Here is a 20,468-nt window from a genome sequence, read left to right as displayed (position 1 = left end):
GATCGCTTAGTTCGAGGCCAGCCTGGTCTACAAAGTGATTCCAGGACAGCCAGGGCTACACAGAGGAACCTTGTCTCAAAAAAAAAAAAAAAAAAAAAAAAGAAGAGAAAGTTTTTGGCTGAACAATTCTTCTTTCATTCTCTAAGAGAACATGAGGGATCTTCATAAGGGAAAAAAAAACATTCTACACTGAAGCAATACAATAAAAAGAGAAGAAAATACGCAGGTAGGAAACACATATACCCATCCCAAGGCTGCTAATGTTACAGTAACTGAGTATTGACCTTATCCCTGAGCATCCTGGCTTCCACTACATTGTTCATTTCTCATTGAATGATAAAATTAATTTATTCAAGTTAATCTATTCTCCTGGATATACACTTTAAAATGAATTTTCTGTATTTGTTTATAAATAGAGAAAAAATAATGGCTAATGCCTTCAGATTTCTTGGTATATTCTTCCACTCCCAATTCTTTTTTTAAATTGAAAATACTTTTTTTGCATACAATATATTCTGATCATGGTTTCCCGTTCCTCACCACCTCCGAGATCCTCTACACCCATCCAACTCTATGCCTCTGTCTCCTTAGAAAACAAGCAGGCAAATAATAAAACAAACCAACCAATAATACAAAGAAACAAACAGAAAACAAAGAAAAAGCACAAGAAACACATACATGTAGTCATATGCATGTGCACGCACACACATACACACACACACACACACACACACACACACACGCACGCACACACACAATTGGAAATCATAGTATATAAGCAAAAGCAAAAGACTAGTAAGATTTTTTTTAATGCCAAAAGTGTTATGAGACAAAAAAAATCTACAAAATTACCATTGAGTTCATTTTGCATTGCCTGTCTAATATAGAGCATGGGGCTTCCTTTAGGTGTGGTTTGTAGACCCAGCGAGACTCCATCGGAGAAAACTACCTTTCCTAATGTGATCAGCTGATGGAGATAGCTCTAGGTTAGGGATGAGGATTTGTTTCCACCTCTTCTCTCAGCACCGGGACCCCATCCTGTTTGGATCAGTGCAGGCCGGTGCCTGCTGCCAGTCTCTGTGAGGTCAGATGCATGTCAGTCCTGCTGTGTCTGAAAGGCACCATTTCCTTGGTCTCTTGCATCCTCCACTGGGTCTTACAATCTTTCTGCCTCTTCTTACGCATAGCTCCCCGCACACTAAGGAATTTGAAGCCATTTGATGTAGGATTGAGTGTTCCAAAGTCTCTTACTCTCAGTCGTGGGTCTCTGTATAGTTCCCATCTCCTGCAGGAGGGAGCTCCTCTGATGCTAGCTGAGTGGGATGCTGACCATGGGTATAGCAGAGCGATGTTAGGAGTCATTTCATTGCGGCATCGCTTTAGCAGCAATTCCTTTAGTGTTTGGTTTTCCTCTGGGTCCATTACCACCCAAACAGCATCAGGTATGGGTTTCACCGCATGGAATAGGCCTTAACTCCAGTCAGATAGTGTTGGTTACTCCCACAATGTTTGTGCCACTGTTGTACCAGAATATCATGCAAGGTAGGTCACCATTGTAGATCACAGGGCTGATGGTTACCTTTCTCCTCTGGCCGTATGCAGAGTACCTTCCAATACCATGGACACTAGTCAGTAAGGGTTAAGGCTCCAGATGGGCACCAGCACAATTTCTCCATGTTCGGTGTTGTCTTCAGCAGTAAAGCCTTACCATCAGCTTGTGGAGCGTGACCAATAGCTTTGGCAATGGCGTGAGTTGTTTGGGAGTTTCCGTGGGGCCCCCTTTGGCCAATAACTCAATTAGATGTAACCCATTCTGGCAACTGGAGGTTTCACGTGGTGACAAGAGATGCTTTGCTTGGGACTTTTGTGTTATCCACTTAGATTTCCTTCATATTCTTATATATTCTAAGAAGCTTCTACTGTAGTAAGTTTCTGTATGACCTTTCAAACGGCCCTTAGTGTTAGCTGTCCCCCCCACACACACACATTCCCTCCCTCACTCCACTTTTTCCTCACCCTCTCCATTTAATTCTCTCATTCCAGCCCATGACTATATATTCTATTTCCCCAATTCCTCCCCTCCCCCATCCCTTACTCTAAACTTACCCCCTGTGATTGTATGGCTTGCAGAATGCCTTTCGCAGGCAGTCTCGTTTCTCACATCCACTCTTCATAGGGCCTGAACACCCACGAGCAGCACGCTGGGCTAGCTCAGTAAAGGCATTTGAAGGTACAGGAGAAGGGGACGATGGGAAGTCACAGGTGACACAGCTTTCGGATCATCTGCCTCAGGTATTCTCAAGATACAGAAGGTGGCCCAGAGGACCCTACCATGGGGCTTGAGCCAGTTCCGGTTACTGCTGCTCTGAAAAGCAGGAGTGTGGGAATGCCTTGGAGTCTTTTACCTCCTCACCCCAGGAGATGACTGTGCTGACAGGGGTGTTCTAAGGTCGAATATATAACTCCCTAAATGTCAGCCTGCCGGGGAGATTGCATTCTCCTAATTGCGTCTCTTCAGGAATCAGTTTTGTCAGGAGGGGGACCTGGCAAGAAAAACAGAGGCCTAAACAAATGTTTTCCTCCTCTCTGGGAATGTGGAGAGCCACCTGCTGGCTCACTTTCTCCTTTTTATATAGCCCAGGATCACGGCCCAGGCAATGGACCCATCCCCAATGGGAAGGTCTTCCTTTAATTAACTTAATCAAGATAAACCCCACAGACACACCCAGAGCCTAATTTAATATAAATAACCCCTCCTCTAAGGTGTGTCTGGAGGAATGTCTGCCAAGTAATTCTAGAGCTGATCAAGCCGACAGTGAACACAGACCATCATACCTTCTCATGTGGCCAAGATGTGCTTTTCTGCAAAGACATTTGCATATCCCCCATGAACTCGAGGAATGGAGTTTAGAGCACCGCATTGTATTCATTTCTTCTGTTGCTCTTAAGACACTGCCCCAACTGTGGAGACTTAAAACAACCTCTACTAATGTTTTGCAGTTTCCTTGAGGCAGGAGTCCAGCCACAGGTATTGACTACTCTGTGTCCTTGGACATACTTTAGCAAAGCTAATACTAAAATCGTTCATCACAATTAGTTGTCACTGCCCCAATGACTGCAGAAGAAATGTCACTGGGTGTGCCATTCCTAGATTGTCCCCAAGGCGTATTTTATAGACTTCCAGTCAATACATGGTGTGGCTTTCCACTGTAGCAGTGGCCTGTAATAGTGACCTTTGTGTCACCGTGACCAAAATACCTGGAGGTAACTTAAAGGGAGAAGCCACATGTTGGCTCAGGGTTTCAGAGATCCACTCTGTGGTCCCTGGCCTCAGCGCTTCCGCATTCAATATGAGGTTAACACCATGGTGGCAGGAGCCGGTGGCAGGGGAGGGTCTCTCCCTTACATTGTAGAAGACAGGAGGCAGGACAAAGGGGAATACAGGAGGAGACAACAGGATGGCGTTCCAAGAACAGACTCCATGAGACACATTCTCCTTCCATCACCTCTCAGTAATGATATTATTTTGCAAATTAATCAGGGGATTTATCTCTCATCCCTCTCTGGAAAACACCATCAAAGACATCTACTATTTGTCTAGGTGCTTCTTGACCCAGCAAGGTTGATAATCAAAATTAACTATTATAGAGCCCAAGCAGTATATGCTGAGGTTGTTGTTGTTGTTGTTGTTGTTGTTGTTCTGTCCTTGAATACGTTTGTGTGCTGTATTACACGGATTGATTTGTGTGTGTTGAGCCATCCTAAAGTCAGTAATACTTTAAGCATAGATAAATGTCTCTGCACACCTGACACAGGAGCTAAAACAAACAGTGCAAGAGGAGATGGTGTTAGAGGTCCCAGGGCTGGAAGCACACAACAGTGGCCAGGAGCTGGACTCTCAAAAGATAATGGAAAATCAGAAGCGGGGGCTGGAATGGAGCTCGACCACATGTGGGCAGGGACTCTGCAATGTGGTGGGTTCCACGCTGATGAGCCTGTCGGATAACTCCAAACCTGTGGTCACCCGGATGGCCCTGGTTAATCTCAGTGGGACACACACACACACATACACTGAGAGAGAGAGAGAGAGAGAGAGAGAGAGAGAGAGAGAGAGAGAGAGAGAGACGAGTGGATGAGAGATTTGTGGGGAGGGTTAAAGGTGGATGGTGGGGTGGTGAGATGTAAGAGATGAAGTTAGTCAGTTATGCAAAATGCACATATGTAAAATTGTAAAAAATTCAAGATTAAGAAATAGAAAAGCACATTTTTTAAAAGTTATGGCTTCCTGACTGAAGTCTGTTAAGCTGCTAGTTTGGTGCTGAGGGGTATTCCATGACATGGGGAAACAATGTCAACCCCAGGGCTTCTGTAGTATTGTCAGTTTATCATCATGAGGCAACGAAACTTTCTAGAAAGCAGGCCACTCCCAGCTCCCAGAGAAGCTCTTGAGGTTTCTAAACTGCCTGAAGAAAGTAAAGAAAGAAAATAACCACATTCAGCTGTGATCGGCTTCCACCCACAGCCTCATGTTACTAGCCAGGGTAATTCGGTTTCAGGTAGACCACGAAACACAATCCTTCACACAGGGCTACCAACTGCAGTAGAAACACAAGCGAAATGGGCAAAGGCAGAGGCACTGCCCATCTCAGCGCTTGTAAGTCTTTGCGGTTGGCAGGGAAGTGACAGAGGATGGAAACATCTGGAAGGTGGTGCTTTATTGGGATGAACATTGTCCTGTGAGAGCTAGGAATTGAGACCCAGGCTGGAGTACTTGGGGCCTGTTATGGTAAGACGCTGGGACTTATTAGCTAGCTACACCTTGTACTTGTCCCTCGTGAGACCTGGGTTCCTTACTTGAAAAAGAGCGGGCTGGGGAACTGGAGAACCTAAGGTCCCTTCCCACTTCCGGAAAACGGGGCTTCCACCTCACGGAGGCTATGCCGTAGAAGGAACCGCGCTGAGTGGAAACACACAGCGTGTTGCTTGGCGTTTAGCTTCTTCTCTACGTTGTTCTGTCTGGCCTTTTGGCTTGTTACTTTAACTCTAAGGTCAAGAGGAAGTGAAAAGAAGCAGCTGTCCCAATGCGTATGTGAAATGAAATGCTTCTCAGCCAAAAGTTCTTTTCAGAGGGACCCTGCCTCTTAAAAGGCATTTTTGTCGCTCGCAAACTGTGTCACAGTGTAAGAAGACTTAATCATCTGCCAATCATACCTGTGGAAAAATGTATAAAATGCAATAAAAATATTCCATATAGAAACCAAAGGGGGAAAATGTCAAAAATACAGCAAATGACAAAAAATGATACTATTGATAACTTCAAAGTGATACCATGAAAATCAGCAATGATTTCCCATGCGCACATGATAGACATAACTTACCTCTAAAATGCATTGCTAAGAGTAAAGTGATGGCCCAGCTGTCAAACTGAGAGCTGACAGTGCTAAGACAGGGAGATCCCAGAGTCAAACCTCTCCAGAAAGGAACGATTTATTACAGGATCAGCCGAAGGCCTAATGTTTATTTGAAAAGTTGGCTGTGACAGTTTATGACTCTAAATATCTATTGCAAGAATATTTGCTTGGGTGCTAGGATGCATCCGATCATATTAAGGTGTTTAGTTTCCCAAAGTCACTGTTCGTCCATTCCCATCCTTGCCCACGGTGCAGCTTTTCACATTCTGATGACATCCTCTACCAGCCATGTCCAAATAATAGCATCAGTGCTCATTAAAGACTGGCAAACCCACCCAAATTGTGCTACCGTGAAAACGCCCCTCCGCACAAATTAGCATCAACTGCAAGAGAATACCAATCTATCCATTTATCTATCTATCTGTTTATCTATTGTGAAGTGATGCTGATGCTGTAAAAACTCCTAAGGGTTAGGAATTTTATAGAACCCTCTATTAGAGTTTTCTAAAGGAACAGAAGTTAAAGAGCTAGTATGAACATGTATGTATGCATATACACATATATACTTATATTCTTATATACTTATATATATATATTCCACATAAATATGAAAAGTTATTAAGGTGGCTTACAGACTGTGGTCCAGCTAGTCAAACAATGGCTGCCTACCAATGGAAGTTCCGAGAATCCAGTAGACGTTCAGTCCACGAGGCTGGATGTCTCGGCTGGTTTTCAGTCTGTGTTGGACCCCTGAAGAAGGAGGTTGGAATGCCAGGGAAGGAGTGGACTTGTTAGTGAAAGCAAGCAGGAAAAGAAAGGGAGCTTCTTTCTTCTGTGTCCTTTATATAGGCTGCCAGCAGAAGGTAGAAGGTGTGGCCCAGATTAAAAGTGGATTTCCCACCACAAAAAAAGATCTGGATTAGAAGTGCTCCCTGTGATAAAAATAGACTAGTAATTGACATGACCATGGTTTGATCAACTAACAATTAGCTTGTATTACTTAATTATCCTAAACAGCCTGCAATAGCACTTTCAAGGTATTGGAAGTAAACTTTGTATTATAATTGAATTGTATGGGTTCAATGCTTCATATTATAGTAGAAAATATATATAATGTCGGTGGAGAATAGTCTTAAATTTGAGTTCTATACCAATGTATAAAAATTAAACTTCTTTTGCATCAATATACAAAATTCTATACCAATGAATTAAAAATAACCTTATTTGTGAGTAACAATTAAGGCCTTAGGTTGAGGAGTCGATTCACTAATCTACTTTTTATCCTATCCTCCCTCTATGTTTCTGTATTCCCCCTTCTTTCTTTTCAACCCCTATCTCCGTACCTATGAAAGAAAGGTAAAGGAAAATTAAGTCCAATTAATTTTCTCTCTGAATAAGATCAATAATAACTTATAACCAACTCCCAATGAAAATAAGCATCTGAGGCCGGGCATGGTGGAACTTTAATCCCAGCACTTGGGAGGCAGAGGCAGTTGGATCGCTGTGAGTTCGAGGCCAGCCTGGTCTACAAAGTGGACTCCAGGGCAGCCAAGGCTACACAGAGAAACCCTGTCTCAAAAAAGAAAGAAAGAAAGAAAGAAAGAAAGAAAGAAAGAAAGAAAGAAAATAATGATATGTAGTCCAAGAAAGCAAACAAAAACCTACCCAACCCCCATTAGGGGAAATGGGGCATTGTTCTCTTAGGTTTAACAGATAGATATGATATTATAGATAGACAAGGTAAAATAGATAAGGTCTTCAAAAGCCTCAGAGACCTACAGAATATGACATTTAAAGATGCTGTTAATATTTTAAAGATTCTTTGACAAGACAGCTTAACTCCTGGCAACACCCAGCCTACCTCAAAGAGGATGATGAGCATCAAAGAACCTACTATGGACATGGCTTCAAATGTGGCAAACAAGCCACTGGGCAAAATGTTCTCATTTCTGCCACAGACAGAATTTTGCCTAAAAAAGGGCAAGCTTTGGATACAGGCAGAGTCGACAGCCAAACTCTGCCAAGACAGGGTAAGCAAGTCTTCAATAGTTCCTGCCTCACAAATATGTCTGTCAGACATATTGGGCCAGAAGGCTGAAGATGATGCTCCAACATTATAGTTTTGGGTGACTATTCAGGTAGCCAACTGTCTCTGTCATCTTCTCATTTGGAAAGCTACTAATGTGTGCTCCTGGCATACTTAGGTAATCAAGTTTATCCCTTCTCCTGTCTCTAATGGGGTTGAAGACCAGATAGTCTAGTCTTTTTAATTAAGCTTAATTGTTTAGGGGATACACTGTTTTTAAGTCTAGATAGATGTTTTAAGTTGGTAGAGATAAGATATGATAGATATTGATTTACATTCAGAATTTTAGACTCACCAAGATAGGAAAGATGTTTTCTGCAAGGCTGCCAAATACCATTAGCCAAAACACTATGAATGTAACATTTATATAATTCCTGATTGTTTTGTGATTCTTCTTGTTGTATGTAGTTTATTTTATTTATGTGTAATAATATAAATGTATATGCCAAAGAAGAACTGTGATGGATTCACCTTTAACATGGCTCTGAACATTGATTGCTGATGTTTTGTTAAACAGATGTATAATTAAACTGCTTTCAAAATTAAAAAAAAAAGAAATGGGTCTTCCCACTTCAGAGGATTTAAGTTTAAAAAAAAAAATCCCTCACAGTGCTGAGTGTTGGTGGCTCACACCTTTAATCCCAACACTCTGGAGGCAGAGGCAGGCAGATCACTGTGAGTTCGAGGCCAGCCTGGTCTACAGAGTGAGTTCCAGGACAGCCAAGGCTACACAGAGAAACCCCGTCTCGGAAAAAATCCCTCACAGCTATGCTCATCCATTGGGTTTTAGTTAAGTCCAGATGTAGTCAAGTTGACAATCAAGAATAACTATCACAGGTCATCCATGACAAGGATGGTATTGATGCTACAGTTTCCCACAGTGCTTTGCAATCTCTGAATTAGGCACATCAAAGCTCTGGTGAGCTTTGATGCAAACATTGTCAGTTCAGTAGAACTTACTGTTAACCTTGACCCTAGGGCAGAGCTATATGTGAGCATTGACTACAGAGAAACTTGGCTACCATTTTGGAGAGGGAAGACTCTTCCAGAAGGAAAGTTAATAGGCACTTTTTAATGCTGCCTTTAGTTTGCTTTAGTTGAGCATGGCAGCCTCAACTGTATGTTTTTTCTATAAAACTGCATTCCACTACTTTTTATGTTTTGAATTCATTAACAGAAGAGTCTGAAGCAAGATCAATATTTTTTAGATGACTCTATTATTACAGCTCACCCCGAAGAAGAATGTAAGGTGAGACCTGCCTGAAGGTCAGGTGGCATTCTCCATACAGTATGAAGTGCATCTTTCTCTCAGCTTAGCCCACCTCTGCTGGTACTTTGCAAAGCACACTGATGTGTATGTACAGAGAGGCTCAATTCAGAAGCCAGCCAGTGATTGCTTACTATTCTGTGTGCTGCCATAGTCCCTTGAGTACTGAGTAAATGAGAAAAACAACCCTACCCCAAGAGGGCTTGCCTCCTAGTGAGAGGAAAAAGCCAGTGGATAGTACACTGTATGAATAGGAAAGTTATATAGAGTTAGTTCCAGGAAATGCCAAATCCCTAAAAAATACACAAAGTAGAAAAGGATAAGAGGAGTTGGGAGTATAGGTTAAAGTTTTTAAGAGGGTGCCTAGTAGACTTCAGTGATGTGATATTTGAACAAAGAAAGGATAGTTCAAGATGCCCATATGATAACTATGAGCAACCAAACTATACACCAATACAGAACTGTTAGGATGTGACCTGTCTATTTCATTTCTGGGTATATATTCAGAAGGACTTAAAGTAATGTCTCAGAGAGTTATTTGTACACCCATGTTCAAGCCGCCATTATTCACAGCACTAACATGTAGGTACAACCTACATGTCTCCCAATGAGCAAAACACAGTATAAGCCATACTTTAAAAGTAAAGGGAATCTGACACAAAAACTATGAGTGGGTGAACCTTGAGTAGCATTATGCTAAGTGAAACAAACCCAGCCACAAAAAGCAAGTACTGTGGGACTCCACTTGGGCCAGGTACTTAGAGTAATCAAAATCAGAAATGCACAATGTAAATCAGTGGTTGTCAGGGTCTGGTAGGTCGAGCGTGAAGGTGTTACCGTCTAATGGGTACAAAAGTGTTCTGGAAATGGACATTAGGGGGTATTTGGTCTGTGGAACTGTACCCTGGAGCAGTTAAAGTGGTAAAACTTATATTATACCCATTTCCCTCAGAAAATATTAGGGCAAAATTCAGCCACATAGCTCAGAGAACCAACTGTATGGGATTTTGTTTCTTTTCTAAGTATTCTTTTTTCAAAGAAGGAAATACATTGTAGGACTTGTAGCTTCTCCAGCACCACGTCTGCCTGCAGGCTGCCGCGCTTCCCACCATGATGATAGTGGGGTAAACCTCTGAACTGTAAGCCAGCCCCAATTAATGTTCTCCTTTATAAGAGTTGCCATGGTCACAGTGTCTCTTCACAGCAATAAAACCTTAACTAAGACTCAGTATAATGGAGAGATCATGCATGTTGGTTCTGGCACCAGACAGACTGGGCTTGAATCCTCCCATTTACCAGCTCTGAGACCTTTGGCGAGTGATGTCGTCTTGATAGACCTCGACTTTCTCAGTTATGGGAGGGTATAATACATCTCTTAGCACATTGTTATTAAGAAAAGCAGACATTTTACTATTCTGAACTATTTAGTACAGTGTCTGTGATATCCTATAGGTTCAGTAAATGCCCATAGTGGAGCGATTTTGTGCATTACTGGAAGGTGCCATTACAATTCTCCTGCTACAGAAAGCACTGCATCAGAGACCCGAGACGTGACTTACTTAACTAACACCACACAGCTAAGAAATGGTGGAACCGAAGTCCCTCAGCTGATTTCAGTGTAGATTGCTTTCCTTTCCTTTAGAGTGTAAGTACAGGTGGTGAAAAAGCCAGATGACCATCAGTGCTTTTAATGATGCTCTCCTGCGATGTTCTCACAGTTGTTTTGATTTTGGTTTGTTGTTTTTCTGGTTTTGCTTTGCTTGTTTGTTTTGCTTTCCAGCACTGACCTACTGCAGCAAGAAAAATCAGACCCAGTCCCAGCCTCAGAGCCCGGGCCTTCCATGTTTAAGGATATTTAGGGCTTGTGATGATGTGAGATTAATCCACAGACTACACCAAATAGTGTCACACACATTTCTTGTCTTTCTCTTGCTGGTAGAATCCAACCACTAATTCTGGAAATGGAGTCATCAGACCAAAAAAAAGAAGGAAAAAGAAAAATATCAGTGGCTCTGTTACAATTTCCTTGCTTCGGACACTAGATGTCACACTAAGTCAAGCTTTAGAAGTGACTCGGCTAAGTAGGGTGTGGCAGTATCCTTTATCTATTAAAAACAATTACAGCTTTTAGGCAAATGTAAAGCTTAACTTTGAATTTCTAGTAGAATTCAGAAAACATTTTCTTTTACTCACATACAACAAAGTTGTTGATCAGAAAACAGCAGCTTGCTGGCTTCTCTGATTGAATGTGTCCTGCTTATATGTGCATAGAAACTGTGCTTCATTCCAAAGGCAAAGGGATATTCCTAGAGGCAGTTTACACACTCTCATCTGTGGTCATTTGTGAGGCTTTATTTTTCCTTTTGTTTTGTTTTGTTTGTTTGTTTGTTTGTTTGTTTGTTTGTTTGAGACTCCTGTAGCCCAGGCTGGCATTGAACTTGTTAGGTAGCTGAGGCTGGTCTTGAACTCCTGATCTTCCTACCTGCCTTTGCCTTCCAAGTGCTGGGACTATAGTCAGTCCTTTGTGTTCTGAGATGGGGAGAAGCTGTTCCTTCCAACAAAGAAATAGATGAGACTGACCTGCCTGGGATGGAGAAGGTCAAAGGGGTGAGTGTAAGGCCCTGGAAGGTCAAAGAGGTGAATGTAAGGCCCTGAGTATGGGGTTCCCAGCACCCTGGAACTGGGCAGGCCGTGCCTCCCAGCCTCCGAAGTTCATTTACTCCTTGATTTTGGCTTTCAGAAATCTATAGCTGTGAGCCTGGCGGTGGTGGCGCACACTTTTAATCTCAGCACTCAGGAGGCAGAGGCAGGCGGATCGCTGTGAGTTCGAGGCCAGCCTAGTCTACAAAGTGAGTCCAGGATAGCCAAGGCTACACAGAGAAACCCTGTCTCGAAACCCCAAAACAAAACAAACAAACAAACAAAACAAAAAACAAAAAACAAAAACAAAAAAAGCACAGAAATCTACAGCTGTGAATTGTGGGTGGAGACTTGCCTGAGCAGTCTCCCTGTGGAAGATATATGTGTTTTTGTTTGGTTGGGTTTTTTAACTACCTTAAAGAATATGAAGTCAATGACATAAATGTTTGCTGAGATTTCAGTGAAATTCCATTGCAATGCTTGGAATTCATTGGAGGCTAAGAATGAATTAATTCAAGTCAGACTGAAAGTTTATAATTAAGTCTTAGGCTTAGCAGTTTGTTTTTTCAAGTAACTCAATAATGAGTTTGAGCTGTGTTTAATTATCTGCATGAGTGTAGGCACACATTTCTATTGTAATTAAAGTTGTAAATCATGTTTCCTGAGTTTTCAGGGTTTATAGGTAACATACGATGACAAATAGTTTTCATTGGAATGAGCCAGGAAATATCATTGCCTGGTGCTGCTTTGATAAATCAGGTGATAGCTGGTAAAACAGCATTGTGTGTGTATGTATGGGTATGTGTTTGCATGTGGGTGCACATGTGTGAGTATGTGCAGAGGCCAAAGCTAAGCCTCAGGTGTCCTTCCTCAGGATGCGGCCCACGTTGCCTTATGGGACAGCATGACTCCCTTGGCCTGACATTTACTGACTTGGTTAGATTGGCTGCCGGACAGAATCCACCCATCTCTGCCTCGCCAGCTCTGAGACTACAGGCTCATGGCACCACACCCAGGTTTTTCCATGGGTTCTAGGCACTGAAGCGAGGTCCAAAATACTGCTCCTTGGGTATGGACTCCTCCGTGTCTTCCTCTGACGTGGGAGGTGGATGAACAGCTATTTGAATGGTGCTTTGTAACTCTGACTGGTTCTGCTCAGCGCTGGCGTCTTCCTCTCACTCGGCACCTTGCCCCTGGGTCTTGTGGTTACCACTGCCTTGTATTTGAACAACCTGAGGTCTCCAGGGATGTCCCTCCTTTCTCCTCACATGACAAGGCAGGTGGCAAGCACCCAGAGGGAGGCAGCACTGGCTAGAACTCCCACAGCCATAGGTGGGCCACCTACGCTTTGGCTCCTTCATCCTGTCTAAGAAAGGCTTAGCTCATCTTAGGACAGGATGCCAAGCTGCTTCGGATGTCACAGAGGCAAGACACTTTTCTATCAAGTCCAGGGTTGGGTTTTGCCCAATGGGTGGGAAGGTCTGCTCTGTACTCCCCAAGGACTCACTGAGACCCAACTGTGCCAGTATCTTGAAAATAAAGGACCATCCTTTCTTGGGAATATAGGTGTTATTTGTCCAATAGAGTAAAACCAATGACCTTCAGTCTAATTTGCACTGTTAACTGCTTCCCAACAGCTCGAGACCTTGATGGTGCACTTTTGAGGAAAGGTGGTGGTGTTTTGGTCGGTTTTGTTTTGATATGAAGGCTTTTTTTATTTTGTTTATTTTGTTTTTAGACAGCATCTTGCTAACTCACACTGTACTACAACGATACGTAATTCAATCTAGCCATCCTCCTGAGTTTTGGAAATATAGGCATGTGCCACCATGTCTAGGTTCATACATAGAAATGAATTGAAGTTCCTCCGACTTCAGTTCAACCAGTGTTAGCCGACCACCTGCAATGTGCTAGGACTCTTAACACACACACACACACACATACACAAACAACAACAACAACAACAACAAAAGCAACGACAACACCAAAGACACATCAGCCATATGACACTTTAAAACGCACAAAGGAGACAAGATAGTCATGGCTTCTTTCAGAGACGCCTGGCTTGAGTTTGGACTTTGTGTGAAAAATATCCAGTGGGAAAAGCAGAAGGCGAAAGGGGTCTGGGAACATCACAAGGAAACTGAGTCACGAAAGGAAGGTGGCTCCTTTAAGCTCGCTCAGCCTGACCTTGACCAAGATGACCTCCTCTTTGAGCCCTATCCCAGGGACTCTGAATGCCCGACTGCTATTCAGGGTGGACCCCCACAGGCCACAGGGGTCACAGAATGTGTGGACTGTAGTGTATCTGTGAACTATATATTTATTTCCCTACAGGTCATGGCTTAACTGCAGTCAAAGAAAAGGCAGGGGCAACCCTACGAATCCACAGCGTCAATTCCGGATCTCCGGAAGGGGCCCCAACTGGTGCTGAAAATGGAATCTCCGAAAGTGAGTGGCGCGCTCGCCCGCTGGTTGGGGATTTTGTTATGCTGCGTGCACAACTGCTCAGTGGGAAAGAAGCCCAAGTTCAGATCAGCCAAACGCACTCTAACAGGGGTGTTCTCTCTTGCTGTGACAGATTTGACTCCGGATCAGGACCCTGCCACAGGCCCCCACGCTTCTCCCCCACCAGGGGCCGCAGGGTCAAGGGGTATGCTGTCAGCCCTCACCAACGTGGTTCAAAACACGGTGAGTCCCCCGTGGCCGCCCCGCCCGTTTCCCCTAGTGGCTCACTTCTTTTGATCTTTCCATCTCGCGACGACCCAGATACATCAGAGAAAAGGCGGCTTTGCTCCTGACTTTGGATTACAGTTTGTTATGCTTTCGGCTACAGACTAGGTGTAACCTTGGGTCTGAAATAATAAGGGCAAGGTGAAATGCAGCCTGTGTTGAAAAGAAGAGAGCGGTTTAGAGGATCCCCCCCACACACACACACCTCCCACCTCCCATCCCTCCAGCCCCATCTGATCTAACAGTGTCCTTTCCAGCTGCTCCAAGGACAGCCTCTGGGTGCGGGAGGGAACTCAGAGCTGGACAGCTGTTCTTCCTGGTTTATGTCTCCATTCTCTTAAAATTATGAAAGCGTCAAAATGAAATAACGTTTAAAGAAAGGAGGAATAAGCCAGAGACTGACCCTGCCGTATCCCTACCTCCTAATTCCTGCTGTCCCTCCTTTCCGAATCCTAAATAAATACACCCCTGCAAGTCCTGTCTTCTGCTTATTTATTTATTTTCACTTAAGTTGATTTTTAAAGGACAGACGCACAGCCGTCTCACTCTTAAAGGAAGCTTGCTATTCACAACAAATATTGAGGTGGGGGAAAGCAGAGGTACCCCCAAGTGAGATGAGGAAGCTAGCTGGTCCTCAGAACCAGGAAGAAAAAGAGTCCGTCTAACTCTATTTTCTATAAACACGGCTCAGGTCCTTTTCACTCATTTCTCCATTTGTTATTTTAAAGAGAGATGGCTGGCCCTCACTGTGTACCAGAAAATTCCCCAGAGTCTGGCCATAAGCTGATGCCACATCTTGCCATATTAAGGCAATTTAACAGTAGAGTGCAGTGCACTATGGGAGAGGAGGGGTTATAGATGAGCATGGGAGGCTGGGTATTCGAGCCCAGATGTTGGGACAAAGGTGTGCCCGGAACAAGGAAAATGACTGCCCTGTACATGCTCCCTGAGGGCCCCTAGACTGGGCAGGAAGAGCAAGGCATACCAAGGGAGTTTTTAAGAGTCACACAGTGAGCCAAGTGTGGTGGTGAGTGCCTTTAATGCCAGTAGTGGCAGGTGGAGCTCTGTGGGGCCAGCCTGGTCTACAAAGCATGTCCAGGACAGCCAAGGCTACACAGAGAGACCCCCGTCTGGGGGGGGGGGCCAGGGACCAGGGGGCCAGGGGCCGGGAGCTGGGAGCGGGGATGGGCAGTGCGGGGGGGTGGGGGGGACAAGGCAGGGGAGTCACACAGCAGTGTAGTTAAAGGACATCCATGAGAGTGGAGAAAGCTCTGGTGTAAAAAGTAAACCCGTGACTTCTCACCTCCCTTTTCTTTTAAATTAAAAACTTTTTTTTAAACATTATTATTGTGTAAGCATTTGGTGAGGGGGCCACCCGCACGGTGGCAATCATGTGATGGCCAGAGGACAGCTTTGTGGAGTCAGTTCTCTCCTTCCACTTCTGTGAGTTCTGGGGACGGAACCTGGTCCTCAGGTTCATGCAGTAGTTGCCTTTACCCACTGAGCAGCCTTGCCAGACCTGAGCAATCCACTCTCGAGTGCTCGACCCACGCTCGACCCACGTCCTCAGTTCCCTGTCTGCATTCTCCTGAGCCTGCTTGGCCTCCTTTCCCACAGTCTCAGCCTACCCTCAGGCTTGCCCTCACCCGACAAGTGCATACCTACATACACACAGTTCCCACTTTTTCGCCACTAAAGTGACAAGGCATTAGGGGGCGGTAAATCAAAGCGTGTAAAAGTATGAGCTACTGAGAAGCCCGCCGCCCTCTGCGTTAGTTGTTTTATTATCACTGCTGGGACAAAATGCCTAGCAGAAATAACGCAGGGAAGAAGGTTTATTTTGCCCATAGTTGCTTGGCCCTCCGTTCTTGGGCAGACAGGCCATCATGGTGGTGAAAGTGTGTACAGAGAGGGGGCTCTTTACCTTCTCACAGCCAGGATGCAGAGAAAGAGGAAGGGGCCGGACCAGGGACCAGATATAACCTTTGAGGTACACCCCCTACTTCCTCTAACTCTAGGCTCTACCCTCTGAAGTTTCCAGAATTCCGCTGGCTGCAGACCAAGGATGCTCCTGAGCCGCTGGGGCTGGGGCACACTTTATAGTGACCCCATAGCATTCCTTCGAAGTGTCTGCTTTTACAAATCCGTTCCACAGCAGGAGTGTTGATTGGGATGCAGATTTGAAAACGAATTCTAAAATCCAGATCAGAAATGTCTGAAGTATATCCATTCAGTAAGGTTGAATGCTGCCATTACAATAATTGTAAAGGTTGAAAAAGACATACAGATGATATAGAAATAAACTCATGTAAGGTAGAAGCAGCACAGATGTAGTGGGCAGCAGTTAGAGCTGTGTTGCCGGGATTATGTCTGGAGGGTTCGGCGCAGTGTGGTTCTGTTCATTTGAGCCGCGTGTGCGCATCTCAGTTGTCTTAATTTCTGTTAAGAGGAAAACAATGGCTGGCAAAGGGATCTTTCCAGAATGATACCTGGCTAACAGAACAGTTTCTAAAGCTGGAAGAACAGGGAAGGCAAGCTGTCTTACTTCATCAACGTACTAATTATAGTTGGTGCTCATCAGTTTCTGAAAGTATGCAAGAGCCATCTGAAACAGCCTGAGGGTCCACTGCTGCTTCGGGGCCCTGGATTTTTTTTAAAATCATCTAAATTAGCATGAGTACTTGACATTTTAATAACCCACCCCAAATAATTTTGTTACTTACGCTAAAATTCTTTCAAACATGACAACTGGGTCATCTGCTAATTTTATGTCTTAGATACATATCTATTGATATGCTCAGAACTACTGACACAAATCCCTAATGTATACTGTTATTTCCCCTTAAGCATCATTTTTTAATAACACTGCACACTCAACAAATTATATAACATATGGTTGTTGTTTTTTTTTTGAGGAAAACAGGATTAAATAGATGATCAATCTCATGGTATGAAAAATGTGTGACTTTCTATTGATTTTAATATTTGAAGAGAGCGCCAGGCATGTGGGACCTACTGGCTACTGCCAAACAGTAGAAAATCTAATCTCATGTGGTTTTCTCATTTGCAGGGCAAAAGTGTCCTAACCGGAGGGCTGGATGCTTTAGAGTTCATTGGCAAGAAAACCATGAATGTCCTCGCAGAAAGCGACCCAGGGTTCAAGCGGACCAAGACACTGATGGAGACAACCGTTTCCTTGTCCCAGGTTGGAACCTTTCTCGGTTTCCCTCCCTTCAGCCAGTCAAGTCAAGGCACATACGTGCTCAAAGTTAGGTGGCACAGAAAGCTGAGTTTCTGACACCCTCCACTGAAGTCTTCTGGGAGACAAGCAGGTCCCTTATGCACGCTGTCAGTTATTATGCAGATGTAGTGACAAATAAGCGCTTGGGTATAGGAGTAAGCATGTTGCTGTGCATATAGATGGAGTACATGTGTACACACACACACACACACACACATACACACACACACACACACACGTGGGCGCGCGCACACACACACACATACACACACACACACGCACACTACTTCCAAAGGGCAGCATATCGAACACACTTGCATGTTTTACTTTATTTATTTAATAATCCGCTGAAGATTTTTCCAGGTATGCCACTGTAAATATCCCAGCTCCTTCATTTCTCAGCTCTTCAGCCTTGTGGGTTTACTCTCTATTGCTGTGCCTCATTTATCCCCTGCGCACGGAGGTGACATCAATACCTCCTGACAACCTTGTTGTGATGATGACATGAGCTAGAACGGAGCCTTACAAAGACGTGTGTACATACATGTATCATGTTTATTCTAGGTAAGAATGATGATGTTGAGGAGAGTGGGAGTGAGCCTCAAAGACCAACAGATTTCTAGCTACTTTTGTTGTAAAACGAAGAGAGGCCTGAGTTCATGTCCCAAACCACCATATTGTGTGTGTGTGTGTGTGTGTGTGAGAGAGAGAGAGAGAGAGAGAGAGAGAGAGAGAGAGAGAGAGAGAGAGAGACCTTCACAGTTTTTGTCACAGCTGCAGGCTAGCTACATCTAAAGGGTTGCAGTATACATGGAAATGTGTCACCGAGCACCCACAAGGGCTAGCAAGGACTCTACACGTTGGAAAAGAGTGGGCCAAGGCGAGAGTTGTCAAAGTGACAGCCGAGTGGCAGATGTTGGCGGGTCATGGAGGGCATTTGCAGAGCTGTTAGTGAACTGGGGGAACTGCTGCAGCGTTTGGACAGGTTATAGGCACTGACCTGGGCTTGGGAAGGATCACCGTGGTTACCATGGTGAAAACAGAGTGGTGTAGGGAGGGCCTGGGGCACGGAAGCCACTCGGAGTGTGAATGAGTCTTGTTCCTCCCAGAGGCAGATGGCTAGGCGGGCTGAGATGTAAAGGACTTTACCGGGAGAAAGATCTATATGTAAGAAAACATGGAGGGAACTTCTGAAGCCTGGGAGAACCGTCAGAGCAGGGTCATGTCAGAACCCAAGGAAGGACAACCAAAGAGGAGACTGGGTGGACGTGCGCCACACAGCCGTGCAGCTAAGGAGCGAGGCGAGGGCCACGGGAGTCCTCCGGGTGGTGCCAGCTGGTGCCAGCAGGATAAACCTGGCTCACTGCTTTTTTTTTTTTTTGAGAAAACTCTGCTTTTTATTGGTATATCCATTTCTAAGAAAGTCTAGTAATTGGGGAACCATCAGTTCCTCAGGATAAGAAAAATGCAATTTCGTGGTAGGTCAAGAACTATGACAAAGTTTTGAAAATATCTTTTATTAATTTATTCATATTACATCTCAATTGTTATCCCATCCCTTGTATCCTGGCTCACTGCTTTATAAAGGATCAGAAGAGAGGAGATCTGTGGTCTTTCCCAACACAAAAAAGCTATCAATGTGTGCAGAGATGAATATACCAGTTCTCACTAGACATGTTACATGCATACACATATCAGGTGATCACACTGTTTCTTGTATGTGCAGTTATTATGGGTTTTTTTTTTAATTAAAACATAAGAATTCTTTCCAAGTTAGGGAGATGGTTCAGTGGTTAAGAACAGGACTGGAGTTCAGTTCCCAGCACCCAGGTTTGGGCTGCTCACAACCTGTCACTCAAGCTCTGGGTGCTCTGCTGGGCTGTGTGGCACCAACAGTTGTGTATAAGCACACCCCCAACACACATATGCACATAATTATAAATAAAATTAAACCTTGAATTTAAAAAAAATGAGTCTCCTGGATAAAGGCTTTTCCATCACTCAGGAACAGGCCTGCCTTGGTGTCTCTACAGCACCAAAGATGGCGGAGGAAAGTGTGGGGACTTGAGGAACTGACTTAAAGCCCAGCAGTTAGAGCTCTTAGTCATGTATGCACCCTGGAGGGGAAGGAAGATCTGCAGGATACCCTGGCGCCCTCCCCAGGAAGCAGGTGCTGTGGTCTAGGTGAGAGACAAAGGTGGGTCAGCACAGTATGGAGGCCCCTGCAGTTAGCCGCGAGTGGCTGGCTGAGGTACAGTCTGCAAACGTCGTCAGATTTCCTATCGAGCTAAGTGTGGGCTTTGAGGCTAAAAGGAGTATCCAGGGTGGCTGTCACGGCTTCAGAGCAACTGGAGGGGAAAAGCCACTGTTAACAACAGGTCTCAAAAAGAAAATCTTCTACAGTGTTACCTGATACACTGGAGGAATTCTATTAGCTAGCCTTCTGTGGCTGTGACAAAATGTCCGAGATAAATAAACAAGAGGCTTGTTCGGGCTCATTATTCTGGATGCTTCGGTGCTTGGTCAGCTGGCTCTATTGTTCTGGGGCTTGTGATGAAGCGAGAGTGGTGACCCCATACCTGTTCTTTTCAAGCAAAGAGAGAGAAGGGGCAAGGACCTCGGTGTCCAGCATCCCTGCAAAGGCATACTGCCCCGCCTCACCCCGCCCCGTGACCTAACTTCCTGTCTCTAGGCTCCACCTCCTAAAGATTCCCCCCACCCGCTAGTGCTGTGGGCTGGCGATCCTGCCTTAAGCCTGTAGCCTTCAGTGGGCACTGCAGCCCCGACTGCGGCAGAAGGGGTAGGCTGTAGAATGACTGCCTCTAGACAGCACGGATGTTCACACCTGCGCTGCCCTCATGTTCCCACAGGGATGTTCACACTTGCGCTGCCCTCATGTTCTCACAGGCTCTACACCAGTAGCGTAGGGAACATGACTGAACCAATGATCACTGCTTCTCCCGTTCCAAGATCTCCCCTCGCACAGTTCCCACCCCACGGTTTTCCTGTGTGAGGACGTCCTCCCTGTCAGGATCACACACACACACACACCCCTCCAATTAAAGCCATCCACGACCGTTTTCCAGAGGC

General features: G+C 44.7%; 1 protein-coding gene across 2 annotated transcripts in view; it reads left to right on the top strand.

Annotated features, from left to right (window-relative positions):
* The window catches only part of FAM114A1 (family with sequence similarity 114 member A1), a 71,786-nt gene that overhangs the window by 21,489 nt on the left and 29,829 nt on the right, over positions 1-20,468 (top strand). For both annotated transcript variants that reach the window (XM_084799525.1, XM_084799526.1), the window contains 3 exons: positions 13,742-13,855; positions 13,986-14,095; positions 17,208-17,342. In XM_084799525.1, the coding sequence (XP_084655651.1) occupies positions 13,742-13,855; positions 13,986-14,095; positions 17,208-17,342 (359 nt within the window). The remainder of the gene's footprint in view (positions 1-13,741; positions 13,856-13,985; positions 14,096-17,207; positions 17,343-20,468) is intronic.

Source organism: Acomys minous (genome assembly GCF_964271855.1).
Source record: "Acomys minous genome assembly, chromosome: 10".
Classification (NCBI taxonomy): Eukaryota; Metazoa; Chordata; class Mammalia; order Rodentia; family Muridae; genus Acomys; species Acomys minous.
The sequence above is the reverse complement of the archived record's forward strand: the minus strand, read 5'-3'. Positions and strand labels throughout refer to the sequence as shown.